The sequence below is a fragment of the Poecilia mexicana genome, unplaced genomic scaffold (assembly GCF_051168715.1).
Source record: "Poecilia mexicana isolate PSO_F unplaced genomic scaffold, ASM5116871v1 scaffold_19, whole genome shotgun sequence".
Classification (NCBI taxonomy): Eukaryota; Metazoa; Chordata; class Actinopteri; order Cyprinodontiformes; family Poeciliidae; genus Poecilia; species Poecilia mexicana.
In genome coordinates this window covers 7,938,063-7,960,135 of record NW_028263388.1, presented here as the reverse complement: position 1 = coordinate 7,960,135, position 22,073 = coordinate 7,938,063, and the positions used below count along the sequence as shown (strand labels likewise).

General features: G+C 39.2%; 1 protein-coding gene across 3 annotated transcripts in view; it reads left to right on the top strand.

Moving 5' to 3' along the window:
* abcc3 (ATP-binding cassette, sub-family C (CFTR/MRP), member 3) overlaps window positions 1-22,073 on the top strand; it is a 60,278-nt gene that overhangs the window by 26,039 nt on the left and 12,166 nt on the right. Inside the window, exons 5-23 of one of the 3 annotated variants that reach the window (XM_088000917.1) lie at window positions 363-488; window positions 587-648; window positions 3,564-3,695; window positions 6,581-6,835; window positions 8,711-8,888; window positions 9,242-9,403; window positions 9,490-9,582; window positions 10,675-10,878; window positions 11,716-11,862; window positions 11,950-12,034; window positions 12,242-12,308; window positions 12,397-12,523; window positions 14,014-14,190; window positions 15,275-15,442; window positions 15,713-15,896; window positions 15,988-16,096; window positions 16,211-16,361; window positions 17,422-17,629; window positions 20,369-20,682. In XM_088000917.1, the coding sequence (XP_087857043.1) occupies window positions 363-488; window positions 587-648; window positions 3,564-3,695; window positions 6,581-6,835; window positions 8,711-8,888; window positions 9,242-9,403; window positions 9,490-9,582; window positions 10,675-10,878; window positions 11,716-11,862; window positions 11,950-12,034; window positions 12,242-12,308; window positions 12,397-12,523; window positions 14,014-14,190; window positions 15,275-15,442; window positions 15,713-15,896; window positions 15,988-16,096; window positions 16,211-16,361; window positions 17,422-17,629; window positions 20,369-20,682 (2,949 nt within the window). Of the gene's footprint in view, window positions 1-362; window positions 489-586; window positions 649-3,563; window positions 3,696-6,577; window positions 6,836-8,710; window positions 8,889-9,241; window positions 9,404-9,489; window positions 9,583-10,674; window positions 10,879-11,715; window positions 11,863-11,949; window positions 12,035-12,241; window positions 12,309-12,396; window positions 12,524-14,013; window positions 14,191-15,274; window positions 15,443-15,712; window positions 15,897-15,987; window positions 16,097-16,210; window positions 16,362-17,421; window positions 17,630-17,987; window positions 18,299-20,368; window positions 20,683-22,073 lie in introns of all 3 variants that reach the window. The other 2 variants (XM_088000915.1, XM_088000916.1) reach the window with 2 other exon arrangements.

Genomic DNA, 22,073 nt, shown 5'->3' with positions numbered 1-22,073 from the left:
ATGTCTTCCAGTGTGAAGTGTTACGTGGAAAATTAAAGTTTACTATGGGATTCCTACAGGTGTTTGAAATCCTTAAATTTCAATTTGGCGTTTTCAAGATTTGGAAAGTGATTGGTTTCTGAATGAAGTCCTTTGAAATGCTTGATATTGAAGCTGCACAGTTTTGTAATAAAGTGGAATCTAACGTTTGACTAAACGCCCAAATTTGGAAACTTGGTTACTAACCAGAGATTTTCATACACGTAACATAAAGACACAAACACATTTTTTTCTCTCTGTCTGAAGTTAAATCAGACTAAGCTTCTTTTATCCTGGATAAATAATTCACAGTATTTCTTTTTCCTTTTTTTTGTGCATTTCAGGACGGCATTCCGGACAAGCTGCGCTTCACCTCCTTCTACTTCTACTTTGGCCTGATCCTCCTGGAGCTCATCCTCTGCTGCTTGAATGAGAAACCTCCTCTCTTCTCCAATGTGGTCACTGACCCTGTGAGTCCCACACTTTGCAGCAGTATGCAGCAAAGTTATATGTCTTATATATATATTTAACTGCCCTGACTTGAGTTTCTCTTTTGATTTCTCCTCAGAATCCGTGCCCTGAAACTACAGCAGGCTTTCTGTCCACCGTGACCTTCTGGTGGTTCACAAGGTGGGCCGCTGATTCTTTTTGGTTTTTGTGATACGATTTTATGATGACACTGCTATCTATCGTAACTACAATATTTCAGAATTGGAAAATAAAAGGTTGAATATTTTAGCTTTATTTATTTAGCTTTTCTCCGTTTCAAAGAGCAGCAGCTTGGTTTTTAACAAATCCAAGTTAAAAACCAAGCTGCTGCTGAGTGAAACTGTGTTGAAATATCTAAATTCAGATTGGCAACTTGTTAATTTGCTAAAGAAGGAGAAATACAGACAAACTTTAATGTAACAGTACAATATAATTAATTTCTCATATCTTTTTCTGGACTAATTCTATTGGTTTCTATGGGGGACTGAAGAAAAAAATTCAACAGTTTAGAGGTTTTAAAGAGTTTTATCAACCACTATATAAAATTTATTATCATAATAACTTTTCTGACCGATTGTGACGCCATATTATGTCTTGTAATTGATCAGTTTGTCGACTTCTCAGTGGGTTAAAAATACCAGTCGTCTATTCCTTGACTGACTTCTCATTCATGCTGAAAAACACACAGCCCATAACTACCAAGCTTTAGAAAGTATTATTAGTGTTGACACGTCCTTAAAAAGTCTTAAATTTATGTATCTAAAATCAAGGCCTTAAAACATCTTGAATTCATTTTTGAAACAAAATTTAATATGTTTGTCACAGGTCTTAAATGTAGTCATCTTGTATATTCTACATAGATGGGGGAAAAAAATCTGTTTTTCTTTCGGGATTTTTCTGTCAGGCAAAAGTTTGAGTTGCACTCAGACATCTGCAGACATTTGAGTGTACCAATAATCCACTGCTAGCTATCCAGCTAGCCTTTTGCATTTTTCATGAGTAAGTGCAAATTTATCACCAGTTAGATGTTAATACATTTCTGTGGAAATACGGGTCTTAAATGTCATTGATAATGGTCATTTATAATGCAACTTAACGATTCTGGACTTTCTGGCAAAACGTTTAAACACCTCCGGTCTAACCTAATAAATCATTTAGCATAAAAATCAGAAAATTATGAAATATGAAAAACTGAAGACTCGAATGACTGCTGCAAACCTTGTGTGTAATGAGTTGTGACCCACATAGAGTGAATGAAACTCTGAGCCTCCTTTAGTTTCTATACTCTGATTCTCGTCACTCAGATGACCTCAGATGACATTGAGGCTCTGCTCTGTGTCAAAGACTGAGTGGGAGGACATCAGTATTACAAGAAAAGGTTTCTCTTCCCACTTTCAATATGCAGTTTGCACTGGTGTTTTTCTGTGTGAAAGAACAGTTCCCTTTGATTTCTGTGCGTTGGTTTTATAGGTCTGTGCCTAAACCGTCTGTCTTGGTGGTAGGGAGAACATTATTTGGTAAACCACATAAATTAACGAGGCATTTTTCCTGTAAAACTCTTGGCTTGCAGGAGCATCTAAGGCCACTTCTTCATTACCGAGTCTCAGTCTAGCAGGTTAATGTTTGGTTCAGTTTCAGCCAAGCTGGGTGTGTCTCCACTGGCTGTTTTTCTGAAATTGGGTGAAACTTGGCTGAAGTTTCACCTAACTTCAGAAAAACACACTGACTGTGTTTTTCTGGCTATTGAAAAGCCAGCAAAACCCATGAAGTGTTTTCAACTTTTATTATGCATTTTTCATTTGTTACATCTAGCCTGATATGCGCTAGAACACGACCGCATAGGAGATCAGATTGATGGTGGAAACTTAAATTGACATTGCATGTCATCTTCCGTGTGGCTGTTATCATTGTTGATTCAAATAAAGCCGGATATTTCATTTCATCTTAAAGATAAAAAGCCAGAAATGCTGAGTTGATAAGATTAAAACCTAACCAAGACAACACATGCAGTACACAGCTTGGTCTGGCTGGTACCACTTCTGAAGGGGTTATGAAAAACGGGGAGGACCTGCAAATGGAGACAACACTGGACTCTCTGTGGCAGAACTGGTTAAATGGGGCATTCTTAAAAAGTCTTAAATTCATAGATCTAAAATCAAGGCCTTGAAATGTCTGAAATTTATTTTAAAAAATGTGAGTTGTCCTTTAATATATTAATCACAGGTTTTAACAGAACTATTTAATCTCTTGTATTCTGCTTAATTTTATTTTCTCATAGGACTTTTCTGTCAGGCAAAGGTTTGAGTTGCGTGCAGACGTCATTACATTTTGTGACTCAGGACGGTTGAAGCTACCGTATAACTAGCTGCTAACACATCCTTGATAGCCAGTTGAATGGACGACATTTGTACGTTTTATCTGCAGGTCTTAAATTCCATTCTTATGGTCTTAAAAAGTCTGAAATTTGAGTTGGTGAAACCTGGAGAAACTGTTAAAGCAATTTCTGTGCTCGTTTATGTGCTGCTGTTTTGTAGCCAGGAAATTATTTCCAATAACTTTAAACTTTTCATGTGGAAGATATTTCAAGTTTCCAGAAAAACCCAACTTTGAACCAAATTTTTCTCAATTAGTAGAAATGTGACGTATCAAACTAATTTAAAACACAAGTGCATAACATCATATTTATAAAATGATGTTATCCCAATAAGAGTGTTTAGAGGCGATCTTTTAGTTTCCATATCAAAGTTGCTTTTTTATTTTTTTATTTTTTTTGTTTTTTGTGCACCAGAGAACCATGTTGTAGTTCTCGTTCAGCCACGAGAGCTGAGTGACAGTGTGCAGCAACAGATGGAGCAGCAGAAAAGCATTTAAAACCACAACTTTTCCAGACCTTAGTGAGTCTAGAAACCAGTAAGCATCCCAGGCTTGCTCTGAAGTCTGGAGCTAATCACTGAAACAGAAATTAGATTCATAAAAACTGAGGCTACTGAAGTTTTTCACTTGAATGTAGTCCTGTATGTGATTGATTGAATTCAACTGCTTTTTCTCTCTCCCAGCTTGGCCATCAAAGGTTACAAAATGCCCCTTGAAGCCAAAGACTTGTGGTCGCTGAACCAGCGCGACAGCTCCAAGACGATGGTGCCAAAACTCCTGAAGGAGTGGGAGAAGGAGCAAACCAAGGTCAAGAGGTACGAGTTAGGGCTTTCATTCAGTCTTTGCTACTCATTAAAAAAGAAAGTTTGCCAACAATGAAAACTTTCAAAAATAAAGTCTAGCTCAATCTGAGAGTGTTTAAAATGTCAGATTGAACTGAAAAATAGCTCTACCGTGTCTGCAACTCATTATTTTCTACCTGTAAAAATGCTGCCTAATGTCTAAAGTTATCTAGAAAAATGTCTGAATAGCTTCAGACATTCGTCAAGCCACAACTACAAACTTAAATGTCTTTTAATGTTTTATGTGATAGACCAAGCATAATTTCATTTTTTAATTTTACACACATAATATGACACATGTGGCTTGCATTTGTATTAAAATACATTTAAATACAATCTACCCTTAAAAAGTCTTAAGTCCTAAATTAATGTATATAAAATTAAGGACTTAAAGTGTCTTAAATTCATTAGAAAATTTGTAAGTTGGTCTTAAATACACTAATCACAGGTCTTAAATTTGGTTGTGGCTGGTCTATTATATCTTATATATTTGATGAAATTTATATTTATCGTGGAACTTTTCTATCAGGCAAAAGTTTGAGTCGCACTCAGACATCTTCATTGGGTTTTGTGACTCGAGGCGGTGGAAGCTACCACTGACTATACCCTTGTTGGCTAGCTAGCTTTTTTTTTTTTACATCCATCATCGGAAAGTGTAAATTTACCGCCTGTTGCCCAGACGACGTTTGTCTCTGCCACTGGCTCCACTTCTGTTGCCAACTCATTTGATGCTATGTGCGTTCTGTGCCAAGAAGCTTCAGACTTGTATATAAATTTTGTGATTTTCTGTGTAAGTATCTGTCGTGATACTGGTCTTAAATCTAATTCATGATGGTCTTAAAAAGGTCTTTGAAAGTCTTTGAGTTGGTGAAACCTTTGCAGGTTTCTGCAGGAAACTGCACTGCAAAAACACAAAACCTCACCAAGTGATTTTGGTTGAGTTTCCTGCTCAAATGTCTTAGTACACTTGAAATAAAACTAAACTAACCAACAAGTAATTCAGTAATTAATTCCTCAATAATAATGAAAACATTTTGGTTCCACTGGCAGATTTTCACTTATAACATGGGAAAGATGTCTTCTTATAAGTCAAATTAAATTAACTATTTTTTTTCTCTCCCTTGAGCCTGTCTGACCCTAAATTACTTTTCAAATACGGACGGAGCAACTTCTTCATGTGCAAAGCTCCTTTCCCGAAAAACCTAATTGCTTTAAACACAAAATGCACGCCAGACTTTTCAGATGTGCAGCTGTAAAAACCTTTTGAAACCTTTATAATTGTGCATAATTGGTGCAGCTGAGTCGTGTTGCTTTTTGCCTCCCTGTTAGACCACAGAGAGCAGAGGATGTTGTGTTAGAAGATGGGTCTCTTTCTGCATGGTCTTTGAGCTGCACAAGTGAAACTCTGAGCACGCTTTCTGTAACCCACACAGTGGGATGGCTTCCTCTAATATGTACAACCTCTTCCAGCTCATCAACTTGTCAGATTTAAAGAGTAAAAAGAAAAGATAAAGCTTAAAAAAAAGGGTGCTAAAAGATTCAGTTTAAGATAATTAGATGCATCTGTGTTGCTAATTCATAATAAAAATCATTTAATAGCTCAGCTAATTACACCGCAACATGTTTTCAGCTACAATTGCTCTGGCTTTTTACTTTGCCCTGGAGCACAATTTTATTACGTTTTTAATTACTCTTTAAAAAAATAAAAGAAAAGAAAACCTGCATAACAGGTTTGCTGAACTCTGGCCTCCTGGAGGCTGTTTCCTGTTTCAGTGCCACAACTTTTTTCCGTGTGTCTCATTCTGGACTGAGATTAACTCGTAAATTGATATGTCAAAGCTGGATTGGTCTTATTCTTTGAGCTGCACACAAACCTGTTTGTATTCAGCTGAAGCTCGACGGTTAGTTGACGAATGGAGGGTTTTCTGCACCCTAAGCTTGTGTTAGAATAGGTTTGTTGTATTTATGTAAATAACTATATATTCTTTAACAAGCTGACTCATTCCCCGTATTGTAGCTGACTGCTCAGGGATTTAACGGTCACCACTTAAACAAGTGCAGTTGATTGGACGGGACGATTATTCATGCTTTGCTCCCGCTGCATGTTGAAACTTGCTCGCTGGTAAAAGTGTCCATCTCATCCTGAGACAAAATAACTAATAAAAATGTTTTACAATGTAGAAATTGGAGCTAAAATAATTATTGACGCGTTAAAAAAGAGTTATAGCAGCTCCTTTTTCACTGCATTTTTATGGCTAAAGCACCTTCAGATGTGTAATTATCTACAAACACAAACCCATATTTTTTTAATGTTTGAAATAGTTTCATTTTTAGGCCTTTTCACAAACAAGACTGCAGATCAGTCAGTGATAGATAATTATGCTTTCAAGGAGAGTTTATTTTCCAATCAGTTACAACAGTGATTTTTCAAAGTGGGGGCCTCAAAAAAATAATGAGGAAAAAAAAAGCAAACAGAAAAACACAAAACAAATACAAATACCGATATTAACAATATTAGCAAATACCCAATATGTTGCTTCCTGCATGACTTTATAGCTTGTTTAAAGCTGTTTTGTAAGAATCAGTGATTAAACTGGAAAAAATTTAATAATTTTGCCCTAAAAAGTGAGAATTGGTTGTAATCTATTGTTTCAGTAGAAAAAAAAGAATATTATAAAACCTGGAGGATAGTCGAGGCACTGAGTGATTACATTTTTTTTTTTAATTGTTGAAATTATTCATTATAAAATAGATCTCTACTATTGAGTGTGTGTCACCATGGCCTTAATGACATATGAACCCTATTTTGATGTTTCCATGTACTTTTTAAAATTTTATTCCTACCCCTCTGACAGCAGTGAACAGAATCTGACCACCAAGGCGACGTACGCTAAGCAGCAACCATCGGCCACAAACCACGTGTCAGGAGGAGCCGCGGAGGGCAAAACCAGCCCGGAGGAAGTGGAGGTGCTGCTGTCCAATCAGAAAGCGGCTCCCCACCAGCCGTCCTTCCTCCGCGCCCTCATCAAAGCGTTTGGCCCCTACTTTCTGATTGGCTCAGGCTTTAAGCTCCTGCAAGATTCCATCACCTTCGTCAACCCCCAGCTGCTCAGGTAAAGAAAAAATTAAATAATAAAGTTTAGAGTCTCCGTCAGCTGCAACACGTTAGCAAATAAAGCCCTCTTTGTTCCAGTTCTGAAAACAACTATTTCCAACACTTTTTTTTTTTTTTTTCCCATGTTGCGTTTGCATCTATCCAAAGTAGGGTTGCTTTCTTTTAAGAAAAAATTGTGTGCTAGCTTTGTCTGAGATGTAAATAGATTTCCTCTTCAGGCCCTTAATGGCCCCTGGGTGGAAATTTGATTAAGGCAAATGTTGTGTGAAAGCCGTAAAGCCGTATCTCCAAGTTTCAGTCAGATAAGATGATAGCTGCTCACCAACAAATTTCCCTCCATGCATTTTGTCATATGACTCAAGATTGTTAACTAATACCAATCGTATCTGTTCTGTGCAGCACAGGCAGAGAGTTCAAAACACCCTCAAGTCTTAATTTGAGTTTTCAAGATGCAGCACTCTACTTGCATATCCTAAAATCTTCTGTTAAAAATGGATAAAAAATTAAGTAGTGATGAAACTGTAAGTGTGCTGGTGTGTTTAGTCAAGTATGTCAGACAAATTCAAGATGCCTTTTCTACTTCTCTCTAGTTTTTAACTACATGTTCTCTGACCCACAGCCGGTAATCTTTTGTCCGATCTTATCGAGGTTTAAATCTCACCTGCTAACAAGTCAAATAACCCAGGCTGGCAGTAAGGGCTTGATTGTATCTTTGACAGGCAACAAGCATCCTGCTGCTGTTGTTTGCCTGTTTGGTAACACTTTATTTGCATTAAATTATCATAATTTACAAAATCATGCAACATTGGCACTTTTAATGGACTTTTAATGCAACTTAATGGACTTAGAGCAACTTTGCATTAAAGTGTCATTATTTATCGAATGACACTTCATGACAACTGTCATAAACATTCGTAAAGACTTCTTCATGTTCATGACATGTGTTGTGTCATGTTTATGACGGTGTCATGTCAGTCTTATGCACACCCCTTCAAATAAAGTGTTACCGCCTGTTTCTCTAGTTTTGCTAGTAGCCAAAGTCTCGCAACCACCCTAAAGAATTTAAAGTATGAAAATGATGAGCAGTGTGCCTGGTCGGCTAGCTATTAAGAAACAGAAGGAAAAATGAGCTAAAACAGCACTGTTAAAAAAGCTAACTGGTTTAAAATGGACTAGCATGCTGCAGTAAAAACCTTTTCAGGCTATCTGAAAAGTTAGCTGAAAGATGACATGCTAGCTTACTTCAGTAGTCAGGAAGGTTTTGCTGAAACAAGATTTTTACTTACACTGTTTAAAATTCAGAATCTTTTCACTTCCTGACATAAATTAAATTACATTCATTCAGTTAAAGGTCAGTAAGGATTACCAAAGTTATTTCTTTTTCCTAAATAACGACAGCGAGGAAGACAAATGTTTACCTTCACCCTAATACATTAGCTGTCTCCTACCTGAAGAGTCTCTGCTTTCATATCCAGAGTTATGGAGGTCATTCAGGGTCTTCCTTTTATCTTTATATTTTTTTTATAATATCACATAAAGAATCAGATGTTGAACAGTGTGCCTCCATATAGCTCAAATGCTAAGAATTAATCTAAGAAAATGACAAAACTGAGACTTCATCATTTACACTTCGTCAAAGTTCTGGAAAGAAAAAGGTGTTTCTTTTAACTTTGCAGCCTCCATCAGCTGCAAAAAAGATAAAGAGGTTTAGTTGATAATAATTTGTCCCCTGGTACAAATTGATCAACTTAAGTCATTTCAGTACAAACGTTTGACACAGGACACCTGAAATCACTCCCGTTAATGAGGGAGTTTTGTTGAACGCTTTGGTTGTTTGTAACTTTGATTTTTTTTTTTTTTTTTACTTTTCCAGGATGTTGATCTCCTTCACCAAACAGGAGGATGCCCCTGTTTGGTGGGGTTACACGCTGGCCTTCCTCATGTTCTTCACAGCCATCCTGCAGACTCTCATCCTCCACCGGCACTTTCAGTACTGCTTCGTCACAGGGATGAACGTCCGGACCGCTCTCATAGGAGCCATCTACAGGAAGGTACACGTCCGACAGTCACTTTCTAAAACCTCAGTTCACCACCCCGCTTTCTTCAAATCTAACAAAATGGGTGGCAAATGTCTGTGCTACGTTTGTGCTTCTATCATTTTAAAGATATTGGTAAATGTTTCCAGAGGTCATGAAAGGTCAAGCAAAGTTGGTGTCAATCAACTCAGCTGTGTTTGTGCTGGTTTGTGGAGTAAAAATTTCTGTTTGCACTGCTTTGGCTTTGAAGATATTAATGAAAGTGTAACGGTCAACAGAGTGGACTAAGCAGCAGTTTTAATAATAATAGTTTTGCATTAAGGAGTATTAATTTTTCCTCACCACTTTTTATTGTTTTTTTTTTTCAGTCTCTGGTCATAACGAATGCTGCCAAGCGTTCCTCTACGGTGGGAGAAATCGTGAATCTGATGTCTGTCGACGCACAGAGGTTCATGGATCTCACCACCTTCCTCAACATGCTCTGGTCTGCTCCTCTGCAAATTATGCTGGCACTCTACTTCCTCTGGCAGGTACACATCACAGACATTATAGCAAATTTAACCACATTTAAAAATCCCAGCACTGTGAAAGTTGATGTCTCTTTCACATTTTGCAGAACCTTGGTCCATCTGTGCTGGCTGGTGTGGCTGTCATGATCATGCTCATCCCCTTTAATGCCGTCATCGCCATGAAGACGCGCGCCTATCAGGTACAGAAAGGGAAGCTGTGTGGGATTCATTTAATTTTGAGTATTTGTTTAGTACTTTTTGTAATTATTACGCAGCACTTCCGAATTGTTTACAGTGAATCTTCTCGAGACTACAGAACAGATAACAGGTTCTAACATTTTGGGCTCTGGGTGGATGGATTAGGCCCGGGTGCCAGTGCTGAGCCGACTTAAACTTTCTGATACAGAGATGCCCCAATTAGACAATTAGACATCTTTACAGAAACTGACCTCAAGTTTCTGTAAAGTTCCAACCTACTGATTTAAATTTAATTCAATTTCAAAAATACTTTATTGATCCCAAATGGAAATTAAATAGAGCAAAGTAAAAAAAAAACATATTGACTAAAATCAACCCAGCTGCACAGAAAAAGATGAAACAATAATAATAAAAAAACAGGAGTGAAGGTTTGGAAAAAGAAACAATCTCAATGGAAGTAATAAAACTAATCCTATGTGGAATTGAAAACATTGCTGATATGCTAATTATGCTGAATTTTAAATAGTCTTAAGGATGTTATTTTAGCAATTAGTGCAGGCTAACATTAGTACAACAGTTTCCATATGGATTCCCAGGACAATGTAGTTTCTTGCCTTAACACCGAGATTAAAAAGGCAGTTTATTTCAATATTGTGAGATTTAGAAAACTTGCACCTTTGCTGTGGTCTATTCAGCCTTCCTGTTATCTGATCAAAGTCTCGCTCTCCTGTGGCTCAAATGACACGTCTGGGTCGAAGAAGATGCAGTCTCCCTTTAAAAGCCTTTTATATTTCTCATTCCTCTAATTTCAACACCTGACTGATGGAGAAAATTACTTGAAAATTGTTTCCCTCAGTCTGTGCCAAAGAAGTTCAACATGGCAGCACTTTGTTATGGTCAATATGAATTTTTGAATTTCCAACCAGTTGGTTTCTGCATCGTACATATAAATCACATGTACAATCTTGCCGTGTGTCATTGAATCCTCCAAATCTGCCTTACATTTTAAGGTAGCTTGTTATTTTTTCATGTATAGTGGGTATTTCTAGGGCTGTACATCCACAATAAAAACAATGCCGTTTTGTCATCCTCAGGTGGAGCAGATGCAGCACAAGGACGCTCGTATCAAGCTGATGAATGAGATCCTTAACGGCATCAAAGTCCTCAAGCTGTACGCCTGGGAGAACTCCTTCAAAGAAAAGGTCCTGGCTATCCGGCAGAAGGAGCTCATCGTCCTCAGAAAAACAGCCTACCTGGGAGCACTCTCCACCATGGCCTGGACCAGTGCCCCTTTCCTTGTAAGCTCTTAATGTTTGACTGTTTACTAATTGTAAGAAGTGAGAAGAATGAAAAGATCACATTACTCTTTTTTAACTTAAAATTTGACGAAAATGTCAATTTTTATGTTGTTTCTGAAACTCCTTCCTCTTCAATTTGTTTTAGCAGGAGACTGTCATCACTTATCTTTGTTATAATTGTGTTTTTAAACTTTTACCAAGTTGCTGCATCTTGATAATGTTGTATAGTTAAAGAATTTAGTAGCTGATGACTGATCCAAATCCTAGACGAGCCCCCAAAAATGTCACAAGTACCTTAAATAGGAGATTTGATATAAATAATTCAAGTTAAACTGGTTTAGACTACTTTGGCATTTTTAATCAGATTCTGGTTCTGGGTGCATCAGTACTTTGGTCAGTTTTGGTTTTATTTTATAGAGATTTTAAAATACCTGTTTTCTGACATATATTCTTTCTAGTAGGTCTTAAAAGCAGTTACTTCCCTTTAATTTATTCCCTCTTCAAGTTTTCTAATTATAAATATGAAGCAAATTACATTTTCCCTGGATACTAATGACGTTTAGTCCCCACATAATATAGGGAATCCTTATTAATGCAGCATATGTATGGCAGGAGATATACTATATAAAATGGGTCGGCTAATAGAAACTGAATTAAAGTAACCAAACATGTAGCCCTGAGGAGCCCCATGTCATCTTTGAATGCAAGCAGAAACTAATGCCTTAAGCACTTGTTTTTTTGTTTTCTGAAACAAGTAAAATAATGTGCTTACATGATGCTAACTGCTGCATTACTATAGTGCAACAATAGGCCTTGACGTTTTGCTGCTTTACCCAGGTTGCCTTGACGACGTTTGCCGTGTTCGTCACTGTGGATGAGAAGAACGTTCTGGACGCAGAGAAGGCCTTTGTGTCGCTCTCCCTTTTCAACATCCTTCGATTTCCTCTGAACATGCTCCCCCAAGTGATCAGCAGTCTCGTGCAGGTATCCTTTCCTCCCCCTCTTCTTCTCTTCCTCATCCTCCCTGCGTCGTTTTCTTCTGCAGCTTTACGTCTCTCTTCTGCTTCTCAGGCAAGCGTGTCGCTGAAGCGCATCCAAAATTTCCTGAGTCACGATGAGTTGGACCCAGACTCCGTGGACAGAAAGACCAGCTCAGGTAAAAGCAAAGCTTAATCCTTACTTAAAGGGCGTTGTCAGGGTTTCTTTTGACTTCTTCCAAAAGGGAAATCCTTCTGCAAAGTCGTCTCGCCTTTCACCCAGTCTCTCTGGACCTAAAAAGCAGTGACATGACTCAGGCTTTTTCGTCTGTCATTAGTTGAAAGCTGTTGAAAAGAAAGTCTTTTATCCCGTTGTTACTCAACAGAGCTCGCCGTCTCGGTAGTCAACGGGAAATTCACGTGGGCCAAAGAAGATGAACCTGTTCTGGACAAGTACGCCACGCTCAGCCACAGATACATCCATTCACAAGTCCTGTGTTTCTACTCTTCTGACTCTGACATGTTTGCTGTGTGTTGCTAGCATCAACGTGATGGTGCCCCAGGGCTCCCTGGTCGCAGTGGTGGGTCACGTTGGCTGTGGGAAGTCCTCGCTGATCTCTGCGCTGCTGGGCGACATGGAGAAAGTGGAAGGCGAAGTTTCTGTTCGGGTACGACTTCACCGAGAATTACTTACCCTGTAAAGTAGCGTCTCCCTTTTTTTTACGAGATTGCAGATGAACCTACCGCAACGTTTCCCAACAAGGGTTGAACACGTGACTCACTGTTGTAAAAACTGAAGAGTTTCTGTTTGACTGAAACAAAAGACTTTTATGATTTCTGTCACCACAAGAATTAATTAAAAGTAAACATTTTTCGCCCCGATGAAATCTTTCATACTTTCCCACAGATTACAGTTGCATCATTGTGCAAACTTTTCAAAATCAACACTTAATTTCAAGTTTGAATAGGTTTTTGTGCAGGAATTTTTAAAACAAGGATTCTGTTATAAAAATGAATATTAGGAGCATTCAAGACAGAATTGAATTGGAGACTGATTCTCTGCCCAGGAGAAAATGGGATGAGTTTACAAATCCAGTAACGTCACTTCAACAGAAACGACCTCACTTATACAGTCTGTGTCTTTGCTGCGTTGAGTTTGAACACACAGGAAACAATACTTTTCTGCAACGTCGGAGTGTCAGAAGGTCATCAGAAGGTCACAGTGAACTCTGCACAGGCAGATGTGAACTTGGTGATGAGAGCAGAATGCAAAAAAAAAAGAATAAATTAGTAGATGATAAACCTAAACAGGTGCAAGTAATAAATGATTCTTTGAGTCTATGAATACAATAAGATGCTAAGTAAAACAAATACTTTAAATGTAATAATTCAATAAGTAAATATGGGGTTATAAAAATGATGACTAATATTTTTCCAACAGATACTTTTTCAGCAATCCTATTTCAACTGTTTAATAGTGCAGTAATATTTTCCCAATTATTGGAAAATGCTTTGAAAACTATATTTTTCAAAGTATTTTTCTATTTCTTTTATACATACAGCACAGACCTGCGTTAAAGAGGTTTTGTTTAAGTATTTTCTTTATTCTAAAATCCGTAAGTACTAATGCCCAGATGTGGTTATTGGCTATAATTCATGGTCAATTATATTTTCCCCCTTAATGAATAAAATGATCACTTATTACATTTCTGTTTGCTCAGGTTCTTTGTCTTTTCCTGAAATGTATTTGATGACCTGAAGCAGTGAAGTATGATTTTTAAAAAAAAACCAAACTCTGTTAGAAATCTGTACTTTTTTTTTTAGCTAAAGTTCAATGTTTTCTAAAAGATCAGCATTTTGACAGCTATACCTCGGATTAAAAAATAATTAGACAGATCAAAAAAAAAAAAAGAAATGAGTGCAGCTTTGATGTTCAGCAGCTGCTCCAGGTCGTCACTTTGTAGATCGTAAATTGTCGGGTTTAGGCTTTATAGTGTCAGGTTTCAAGTGCTTGCACTGCATACACAGTGGAACGATTTGCAAATGATTTATTTTGTGCAGCCAGCTGGAATCCCTAACACTCAGAATGTGAACATTTCACGCACTCTGGACACAAAAAAAACTGGGAGAACTAACAGAAATCTGACTCTGTTCTCAGGGGTCGGTGGCTTACGTTCCCCAGCAGGCGTGGATACAAAATGCCACCCTGCGGGACAACATCCTGTTTGGGAAGAGCTTCAACGAGTCCAAATACCGCCGTGTTCTGGATGCCTGCGCCTTGACGCCAGATCTGGAAGTGCTGCCCGGAGGAGACATGACAGAGATCGGAGAAAAGGTAGAAAAGCAACAAAAAAGAAAAAAATATTCCTACCCGCTGAATGTTTCTGCATTCAGGAGGTCTATGTGGTTGGCCAACACATAGCAGTGTGTAGTTGGGAAGTGGAAGGAAGAGGATGCATCATTTTCAAATACTGAAATAAGTTCTGAAAAGTGTGGTGTGAATACTCAACTGAAGGAAGGTCTGGACTTTGACTTGGCCACTCTTCCACTGTAAGCCTTTCTGCGGTCTCCAATGGGTTTTCTTCCTGGATTGTTGTGTTTTGTTAACCCTTCCAGACCAAACTGAGCGCTAATGATCCAGCCACATTTGCAGAACTGTAATTGCGCCACACTTTGCTCTACCTGAAAACAGTTTCTGAAAGGGGAGACGTTGCACTTTCCAGACAATATCGGGTTTCACTCGAAATCTTTTTTTCCATATTTATTTAAATTGCGTAAATAACTTGCTAGATATTGAAAGTTTGAGTTGTTATGGATAAATGGGCAAATATATTTACTCATATGACTTTCATAAAGAACTGCGTACAATTAAAAAAAGCAAAAATATCCAGGCAGATTTGAAACTTGGGTCATGAAGGGTTAAACTATTTCAGATTTGCTGCTTTCCCACACCATGATGCTGCCACCACCATGTGTTCAAGGTTATGCGTGTTGGCCGAAACATTCATTTTTTCCTATGTAACTTGAAGCAAACTGAAAAGAGGGACATCTTATGGCTTCGTACGATAGCGTTTCTCTTTAAACTCTTCAATAAACATCTATTAATTAGATAATGTCTTTAAGAGAAATGGTCACATTGGGTTTTATTTAGAAGAGTAAAGGTTTCTGAATACTTCTAATCTGAGTGAGGTATTTAAGAAAAAGAGATAAAATTTTCATACCAATAGCATCACAATTTTCATTACACTTCGTAAAATCCCACATGCATGAACACATTTCCAGCACTTCCTTAGAGGAAGTCTTGTGTTCTTAATCTAAAATGTTTTGTTTTTAATTTTTTGTTTTCTGATTTGATGACATATAAAACAGAAAAAAAAAACATCTTTGACAGAAGATGACGCCATCCTGTCTCTCTGCAGGGCATCAACCTCTCTGGCGGTCAGAGGCAGAGGGTCAGCCTGGCTCGAGCTCTGTACAGCGACGCTGAGGTCTACCTCCTGGACGACCCGCTGTCCGCTGTGGACGCCCACGTGTCCAAGCACATCTTCGACAACCTCATCGGCCCTGAGGGCTTGTTGAAAGGCAAGGTGAGGAAACTCTCAGGTACAGAAACCACCGCAGCGTTCGGGAGAGGAAGTTGGATCCTATTGCTCTCCCAGTGAGGAAGCCGTATCAGCTTTTATCAGTAAATGACTCATTCTGTGTCGTAAACAAAATCCTTGGCCTTTGATAAGAGCCTGTTTTCTCTGATGGGAATCTGTGTGGAAAACTTCTCTGAACTTGGGTTTGGAATAAAAGGTGTGTCCGTTGGGGTTTCTTTTATTGGTATTGATTCATTTCCTTTGTTTGTTTCCAAGACTCGCGTCCTGGTGACGCACGGCATCAGCTTCCTGCCGCAGGTGGACAACATTGTGGTGATGGTGGAAGGCCGGGTGTCGGAGATGGGCTCCTACCAGGAGCTGCTCAAGCAGAACGGGGCCTTCGCGGAGTTTCTCAGGAACTACGCTCTGGAAGACATCGTGGAGGAAGACGAGGCCACCGGTTGAGCAACACTTTCTCTGTCTTCCCGTCAATCCCTTCTGACTTTAACGGCTGAGTTTGCTGGTTTCACGCTGTCTTTCTGTTTGCCCAGATGAGTTAATAGACGACGAGTTGTTCCCCGACGACGTCCTTAGCAACCACCACACGGACATGGTGGACAACGAACCTACAGTTAATGAGGCAAAGAAAAATTTTATGAGGTGTGAGAAATTAGAAGTAGTAAAGCTTCCATAACCGCATCCTACTGGAATCAGACAGCCTTTCTGTTTTTATGTCCATTGACTTAAATCCGTTGGCCGCTCTCTGGTTTTCAGACAGATCAGCATCTTGTCAGGAGACAGCGAGAACTTCCGGTGCCGCTCAGTCAGGAGACAGAGCCAAAAGAAGCACCAAGAGGCTCAGGAGAAGAAGAAACCCCAGGAGGTCCAGAAACTCATCCAGGCAGAGACGGCAGAAACGGGCCGGGTCAGTTGAGAACATTTTGTTCTGGGTTTTTTTCTAGTTTTGGACTGCATCAATTCTTTTAAAGTGAAAGTTTTTCTTTCAAAGTCAGTAATATTTTACTTCAAAAACAAATCTGTTGCTGTAGATTTTTTTAAAGCAATTTGGTCATTGGCTTTTGTTTCTGTACTTGTCTGTGTAAAACGCTGGTTAATTAAAAAATGAATAGCAGGTTCAGATGTTTCGCCCTTTACATTAGAGATATCCTTGATCCCTGAAGTTCCTAACTTCATGTCTAACTCACCCCATAAGGCAGTTCAATGTAATTTACTTGATCAGTCTGTACAGATGTTTGCCTTTATCCAGGTAGCGCTTGTAATGATTTACAAGTCAACAAGTTCCTATAAAAACAGTTTTTTAGCCTTCATAATGACCGTACCTGTGAGCCAGACAGCTATAGGGGAAAGCTGAGCAGAGAGCAGCTGAAACACTAGTCACTAAATGTTATGACATTCAAAGCGTAGTACTAAATTTATGAAGCACAATAATGTTTTCTCTTCAAATTTTTAACAAAGACGTCATTAAAATATAACAAGCCAAATGACTAAATCTTTAAAAAAAAAAAGGAAAAGAAAACATGCTAACATTTAGCTAGCTAGTTAAATACTTTTTTTTCTCGCAGGACTTTTCTCTCAGGCAAAAGTTTGAGTTGCTTGCAGACATCTTTATTGCATCCTGTGACTCGAGGAGGTTGCCCCCACCGGTGACAAGCTGCTAATTTACTCTTGTTACGTAGCTGGACAGCTAGCTAAGTTTTTTTGCGTCTATTATGGGGAAGTTCAAATTTATCGCCAGTTTGCTGGACAACATTCGTCTTCTGTCGCCATCCCATACAAGGATGAACTACGGGGGTAACGACTGTAGAGAGCATCAGAAAATATAGAAAATATGACACTTTTGTACAATTCCTTTCCGATACAGGTCTTAAATTTTTTTCATAATGGTCTTAAACGGTCTTAAACTTGAATTAGTTAAACCTGCTGATAAAACCATCCTGCTGCTGACATTTGTGAATTTGACACAGGTAAAAACCAAAGTGTTCCTGGAGTACGCGAAGGCAGTGGGACTAGTGCTGTCGGTCATCATTTGCTTGCTCTATGGCTGCCAGAGCGCCGCCGCCATCGGCGCCAACATCTGGCTCAGCCAGTGGACCAGTGACTCGTTGACGAATCAGACCAAGGAAAACGTTAACATGAGGGTGGGGGTGTACGCAGCACTGGGCATTACACAAGGTAAGAAACCAGACACTGACTATCGAAGCATCTTTTAAAAAGTTAAACTTGTCTTTTCTCATTATTTGTCTTGAAATTGAGCATAGACACTTTGAGTTCATGCTACGGCTTGTCACTTCCACCCACACAGCTTCTTGGTGCTGGAAAATTAATCTGATATGGTTTGATTTGCAGGTAGTTTGTTGTTTTTCTTGTGCAGAGAGATTTCATTATGCTTGACAGAAAGCAGTTTTTGCACGGAGGAGGCTGTGGATCTGAAGTCTGGTGTTTGCCGCACCTCCTCTCCTAGCGACCTGCCAGTGTCTCCACCTTGCACCTTCATTTCTTCTCCCTCTCCTGTGGTTCAACCCCCTCCCAGGTATCCTGGTCATGATCTCTTCCTTCACTCTAGCCATGGGGAACATTGGCGCAGCCAAGAAGCTGCACGCTAACCTGCTCGACAACAAACTTCACACACCCCAGTCTTTCTTTGACACCACACCCATAGGACGCATCATCAACCGCTTCTCCAAGGACATCTACGTGATCGACGAGGCGCTGCCGTCCACCGTGCTCATGTTCCTCGGGACCTTCTTCGTTTCCCTCTCCACCATGATCGTTATCATTAGCAGCACGCCCATTTTCGCCGTCGTCATTGCCCCCCTGGCTTTCATTTACGTCTTTGTCCAGGTACTCTACGGCAGGCGATCCTCCGTCTGCTGTGCCGTAAAAGCGTTCTGTCCTCCTCTTCGCTCATGTCTGACTCTTCTTCCTCCTCCTGGAGTGGCATGCGGCCTGCATGTTTGGTGCAGCAAATCTCTTAACCTTCCAGTTACGGCTTTTGTTTCCCTTAGCATGTGATGTCGATGATGAGCGCCTCGTGCTGCTGCTGATTTTACTCCTCTTTGCTGCTGGATTTACTTTGCTCTCTCCCTGCAGCCAATACACTTCTGTCCAGCCTACAGCGTGCTGCCATACACCCTTCACATGCACACACACACACACACACACACGCACACAACACACACATATCTCATAATCCTTCTAAGGAAGGGGTGGGCAATCCTGGTCCTCGAGGGCCGATGTCCTGCAACTCTTGGACGTCTCCCTCGTCCAACACACTTGAATCCAACAGCTGAATCTTCTCCTCAGTGCAGTCAAGTTCTCAAGAGTCCTGCTAACGACCTCATTGTTTGACTCAGGTGTGTTGAAGTAGAGATACATCTAAAAGTTGCAGGAGACCGGCCCTCGAGGCCTGGAGTTGCCCACCCCTGTAAGGGTAAAAGACATTGTCAAAGTATTAGAAATTGTCCTAAATAGCTCATTACTGCCCTCTAGTGGATCCATGATGATGCATCTCAGCCTAATTTAAAGTAGGCCGCTGTTTCTACTCTTAGGGTGTCCAGGTTGGTTATCACTGCTGCATCAGTGATATTCTCACGATCTCTACAATGTTGTGCAATGTTTAGGTTATCGCCATGGAAACCTAGAGCATCTTAGATCTCCCGTGGCGTAATAACAGCTGCTCCGGGTTGATACGAGTTCCTCTCATTTTCCTCCTTTCAGACCACAGTGCATCAATGTTTTGAAAGATTTTGTAAGCGGTTTCATTTTTAGACAAGGCCAGCCACATTTTAAAGATTTGCTTTGATTAGAAACAATGAAGGATTCCCATGTTTACATAGGCTTGTTGTGCACACTATCAGAGTTCACTTTTTTTTTTTCCTTAAATCAATATAAACACAACAAAAACACAATAAGTGCCGTACTGCTTTGGATTTTACAATGGTTTGCAAACGTTTTCATAAGCCTTGAATTTTTCACATTTTGTGCCATTAAATTTCAATGTGTTTATTTTAAAGTTTTAGGTAGTTTCACATAGTTGTGCTACTTTAATAATTGTGCTACTTGGTTAGATAAAAGTATATCAAGTATTAAACTGGCCCAGTTAAAGTCCAGAGTTTAATCCAGCTGTATACCTGTGGCAAAACCTGAAAATTGACACTTACAGACGCCATATATCCAGTCTGTCAGTTTTCAGATTCTTGTGTAAAAAAAAAAGTTTATCAATTTTATTCTACTTCCCAAATATTTTGTACTTTATGCTAATGATAAAAAAATCCTAATAAAAAAAGTTACTTTGTAATATAACAAGATATACAACATTTTAAGAAGGATGTATACTAAAGCATTGTATTTCATTGCATACGCTATGAATCTATGAATTTTAGGTGTACACATTTTAATTTGTTTTAGGGTCAATGTCAATTCCTAGTAGTTTATATTTTTATAAATTGGGGTTCTGTGGAGAGCTTTTAACCAGTCAATATGTTACCTGCAGTATACAGCTGCCTGGATGGCATAAATTTCTTTCTCAGAGTTATTTGTAAGTTTTTGTAAGGTGGATTATAAAGTGTTTCTGCCTCAGTTAACCACTGCCTGCACTCATCACTTTATTCACAATCAACAAGCCAAACTGATTTACTGAAACAGCTGATATTCTTAGTCACAATGTTTTTCTGCAGGCACAGAAAATCCCTCAGAACGGTGAAGAATGCCACTTTTCCACAGAGCAAAACGTCCTGTGCCAAATGAAAAATAAAAATACAGATTTAACTTTTTTTTCCCCTCACTTCATCAGGTGTTAATAGTTTTCTGTTGATCTGAGAAAGTTGAACTTGTTGTGTACGACAGACAGTCGGAGCAGATCCTTAACTATTTAACACAGGTGTTGTTGTGTTGTCCTCCCCCTTCTCGCAGGTGTGCTCATTTTGGTTAACTGCCTCTTGTGCCGGGCCTACTGTATGCTGCGGGCGGCCAAGCTCACACACTGCAACATGCTGCAGGGGGTCCTGCGAGCCCCGCAGACCTTCTTCGAGAGCACCCCGACTGGGCGGTTACTGAACCGCTTCAGCAAAGACGTGGATGCTATAGACTCCCACATCCCCGATAATATTGACATATGGATGCGCACTTTCTGGTACACACTGAATGTGCTGCTCATATGCTCTGCCCTCACCCCAATGTTCCTCATAGTCATAGCCCCGTTAATGGTGTTCTATTGGTGGGTTCAGGTAAATAGGAAACAAGTGTGCTAACTCATGAATACAACATGCATGGGTGTGAGTGTTGCCGAGCGAGTGTGGTGTTTATAGACTGCTGTATGTGTTTGAGGCAGTAATCGTTGCCGCCGTAGTGTTTTAGATCGGCTGTGGTTTGATTTGTTTCTGCTAGTTTGTAGTAGTAGCAGCTTCACGTGTAGTAGCTTCGAAGGTTAGAGCGGGAGCGCGTTAGCTAGTAGCAGAATTTAGCTGGGCTGTTTACGTCAACAAATCGTATTTGATGTGCAGCAAAACATTAGCTGAAGAATCTGAAATTTTGGATTTAAATTTGAATTTCGCTACAGTGAATTATTTGAGGCAGGGTTTTATTTATGGCACAAATAAATTTGTTGATCCTCTTTAAAGGCTAACATCAAAGGTCTATTATTGCCATCATACTAATAGCTTTTCTTTTTCAACTGTGGCGTTGTACACACGTATAAAAACGAGTAACTCATTTAATGACATTTAAGAATATATCGTACACACTTGATTGGTTTCAGAAAAGTTTTCATCCGCATGAACTCGCACAGATCCGCTCCTGAGCGTTGTTTTAAACATGCCAAACCCGCAGGGGGCAGTGTAGAGCAAAGCTAAAACCTTTGACAGCCAATCAGATTGCTTCAAAACTACCACAGTTTACTGTTGGGATTTAAACGAGGCGCCAGGAGGTTCGTTTGTGTAAACAGATGTGTAAGTTTTACAAGTCCTACTTTTAAGTAGCGTATTAGAATATAAAGTTAGTAAAACACAAGAAAATGTTAATTGGGAATCATGTCAAAGTAAGTCTGTGGATTTATTACTGGATTTTTTTTTTTAAATCACCGTAATGCACGGGACTCTAAATCTAAGTTTTTCTTTGCTCACACTTAAACAGTTTTTTTTGTTAAATCTCCGCTCTGGTCATAGTTCTTATAAATAATTGTTTTTATTAAATATTAAACAGCGTGTTCGTGTGGATGAAATGTAGATTAGGCCTAAGTTTGAGCTTACCTTAGTTGTATTTATTTTTGATGACAAAAATAAATACAAAACAAAAAAACAAAATAAACACACAATAAGTGCCGTACATAGCTTCCTGAGATTTGAAACACCCAACTATAGAGTATCAAGTTTAACACAATGGAGATCCAGAAAAGTAGTAATAGAAAAAACTCCGGTTTAAAACGCAAATAATTGTATGGTCATTTGTCCAGTAAGGAGAAGGAAGCTGGGAGAAATGTTGTTTGAGAAAAGTAGAGTAATTCTTTCTGGACAGGAAGTTGAAACCATTCTGGTAAACCCAATCTGTCTAATTTCCCATAAGCGAATGACCATTTTTGAGTAAATTTGTGATTCAGAAGACTATAAATAAACTGTTTCTG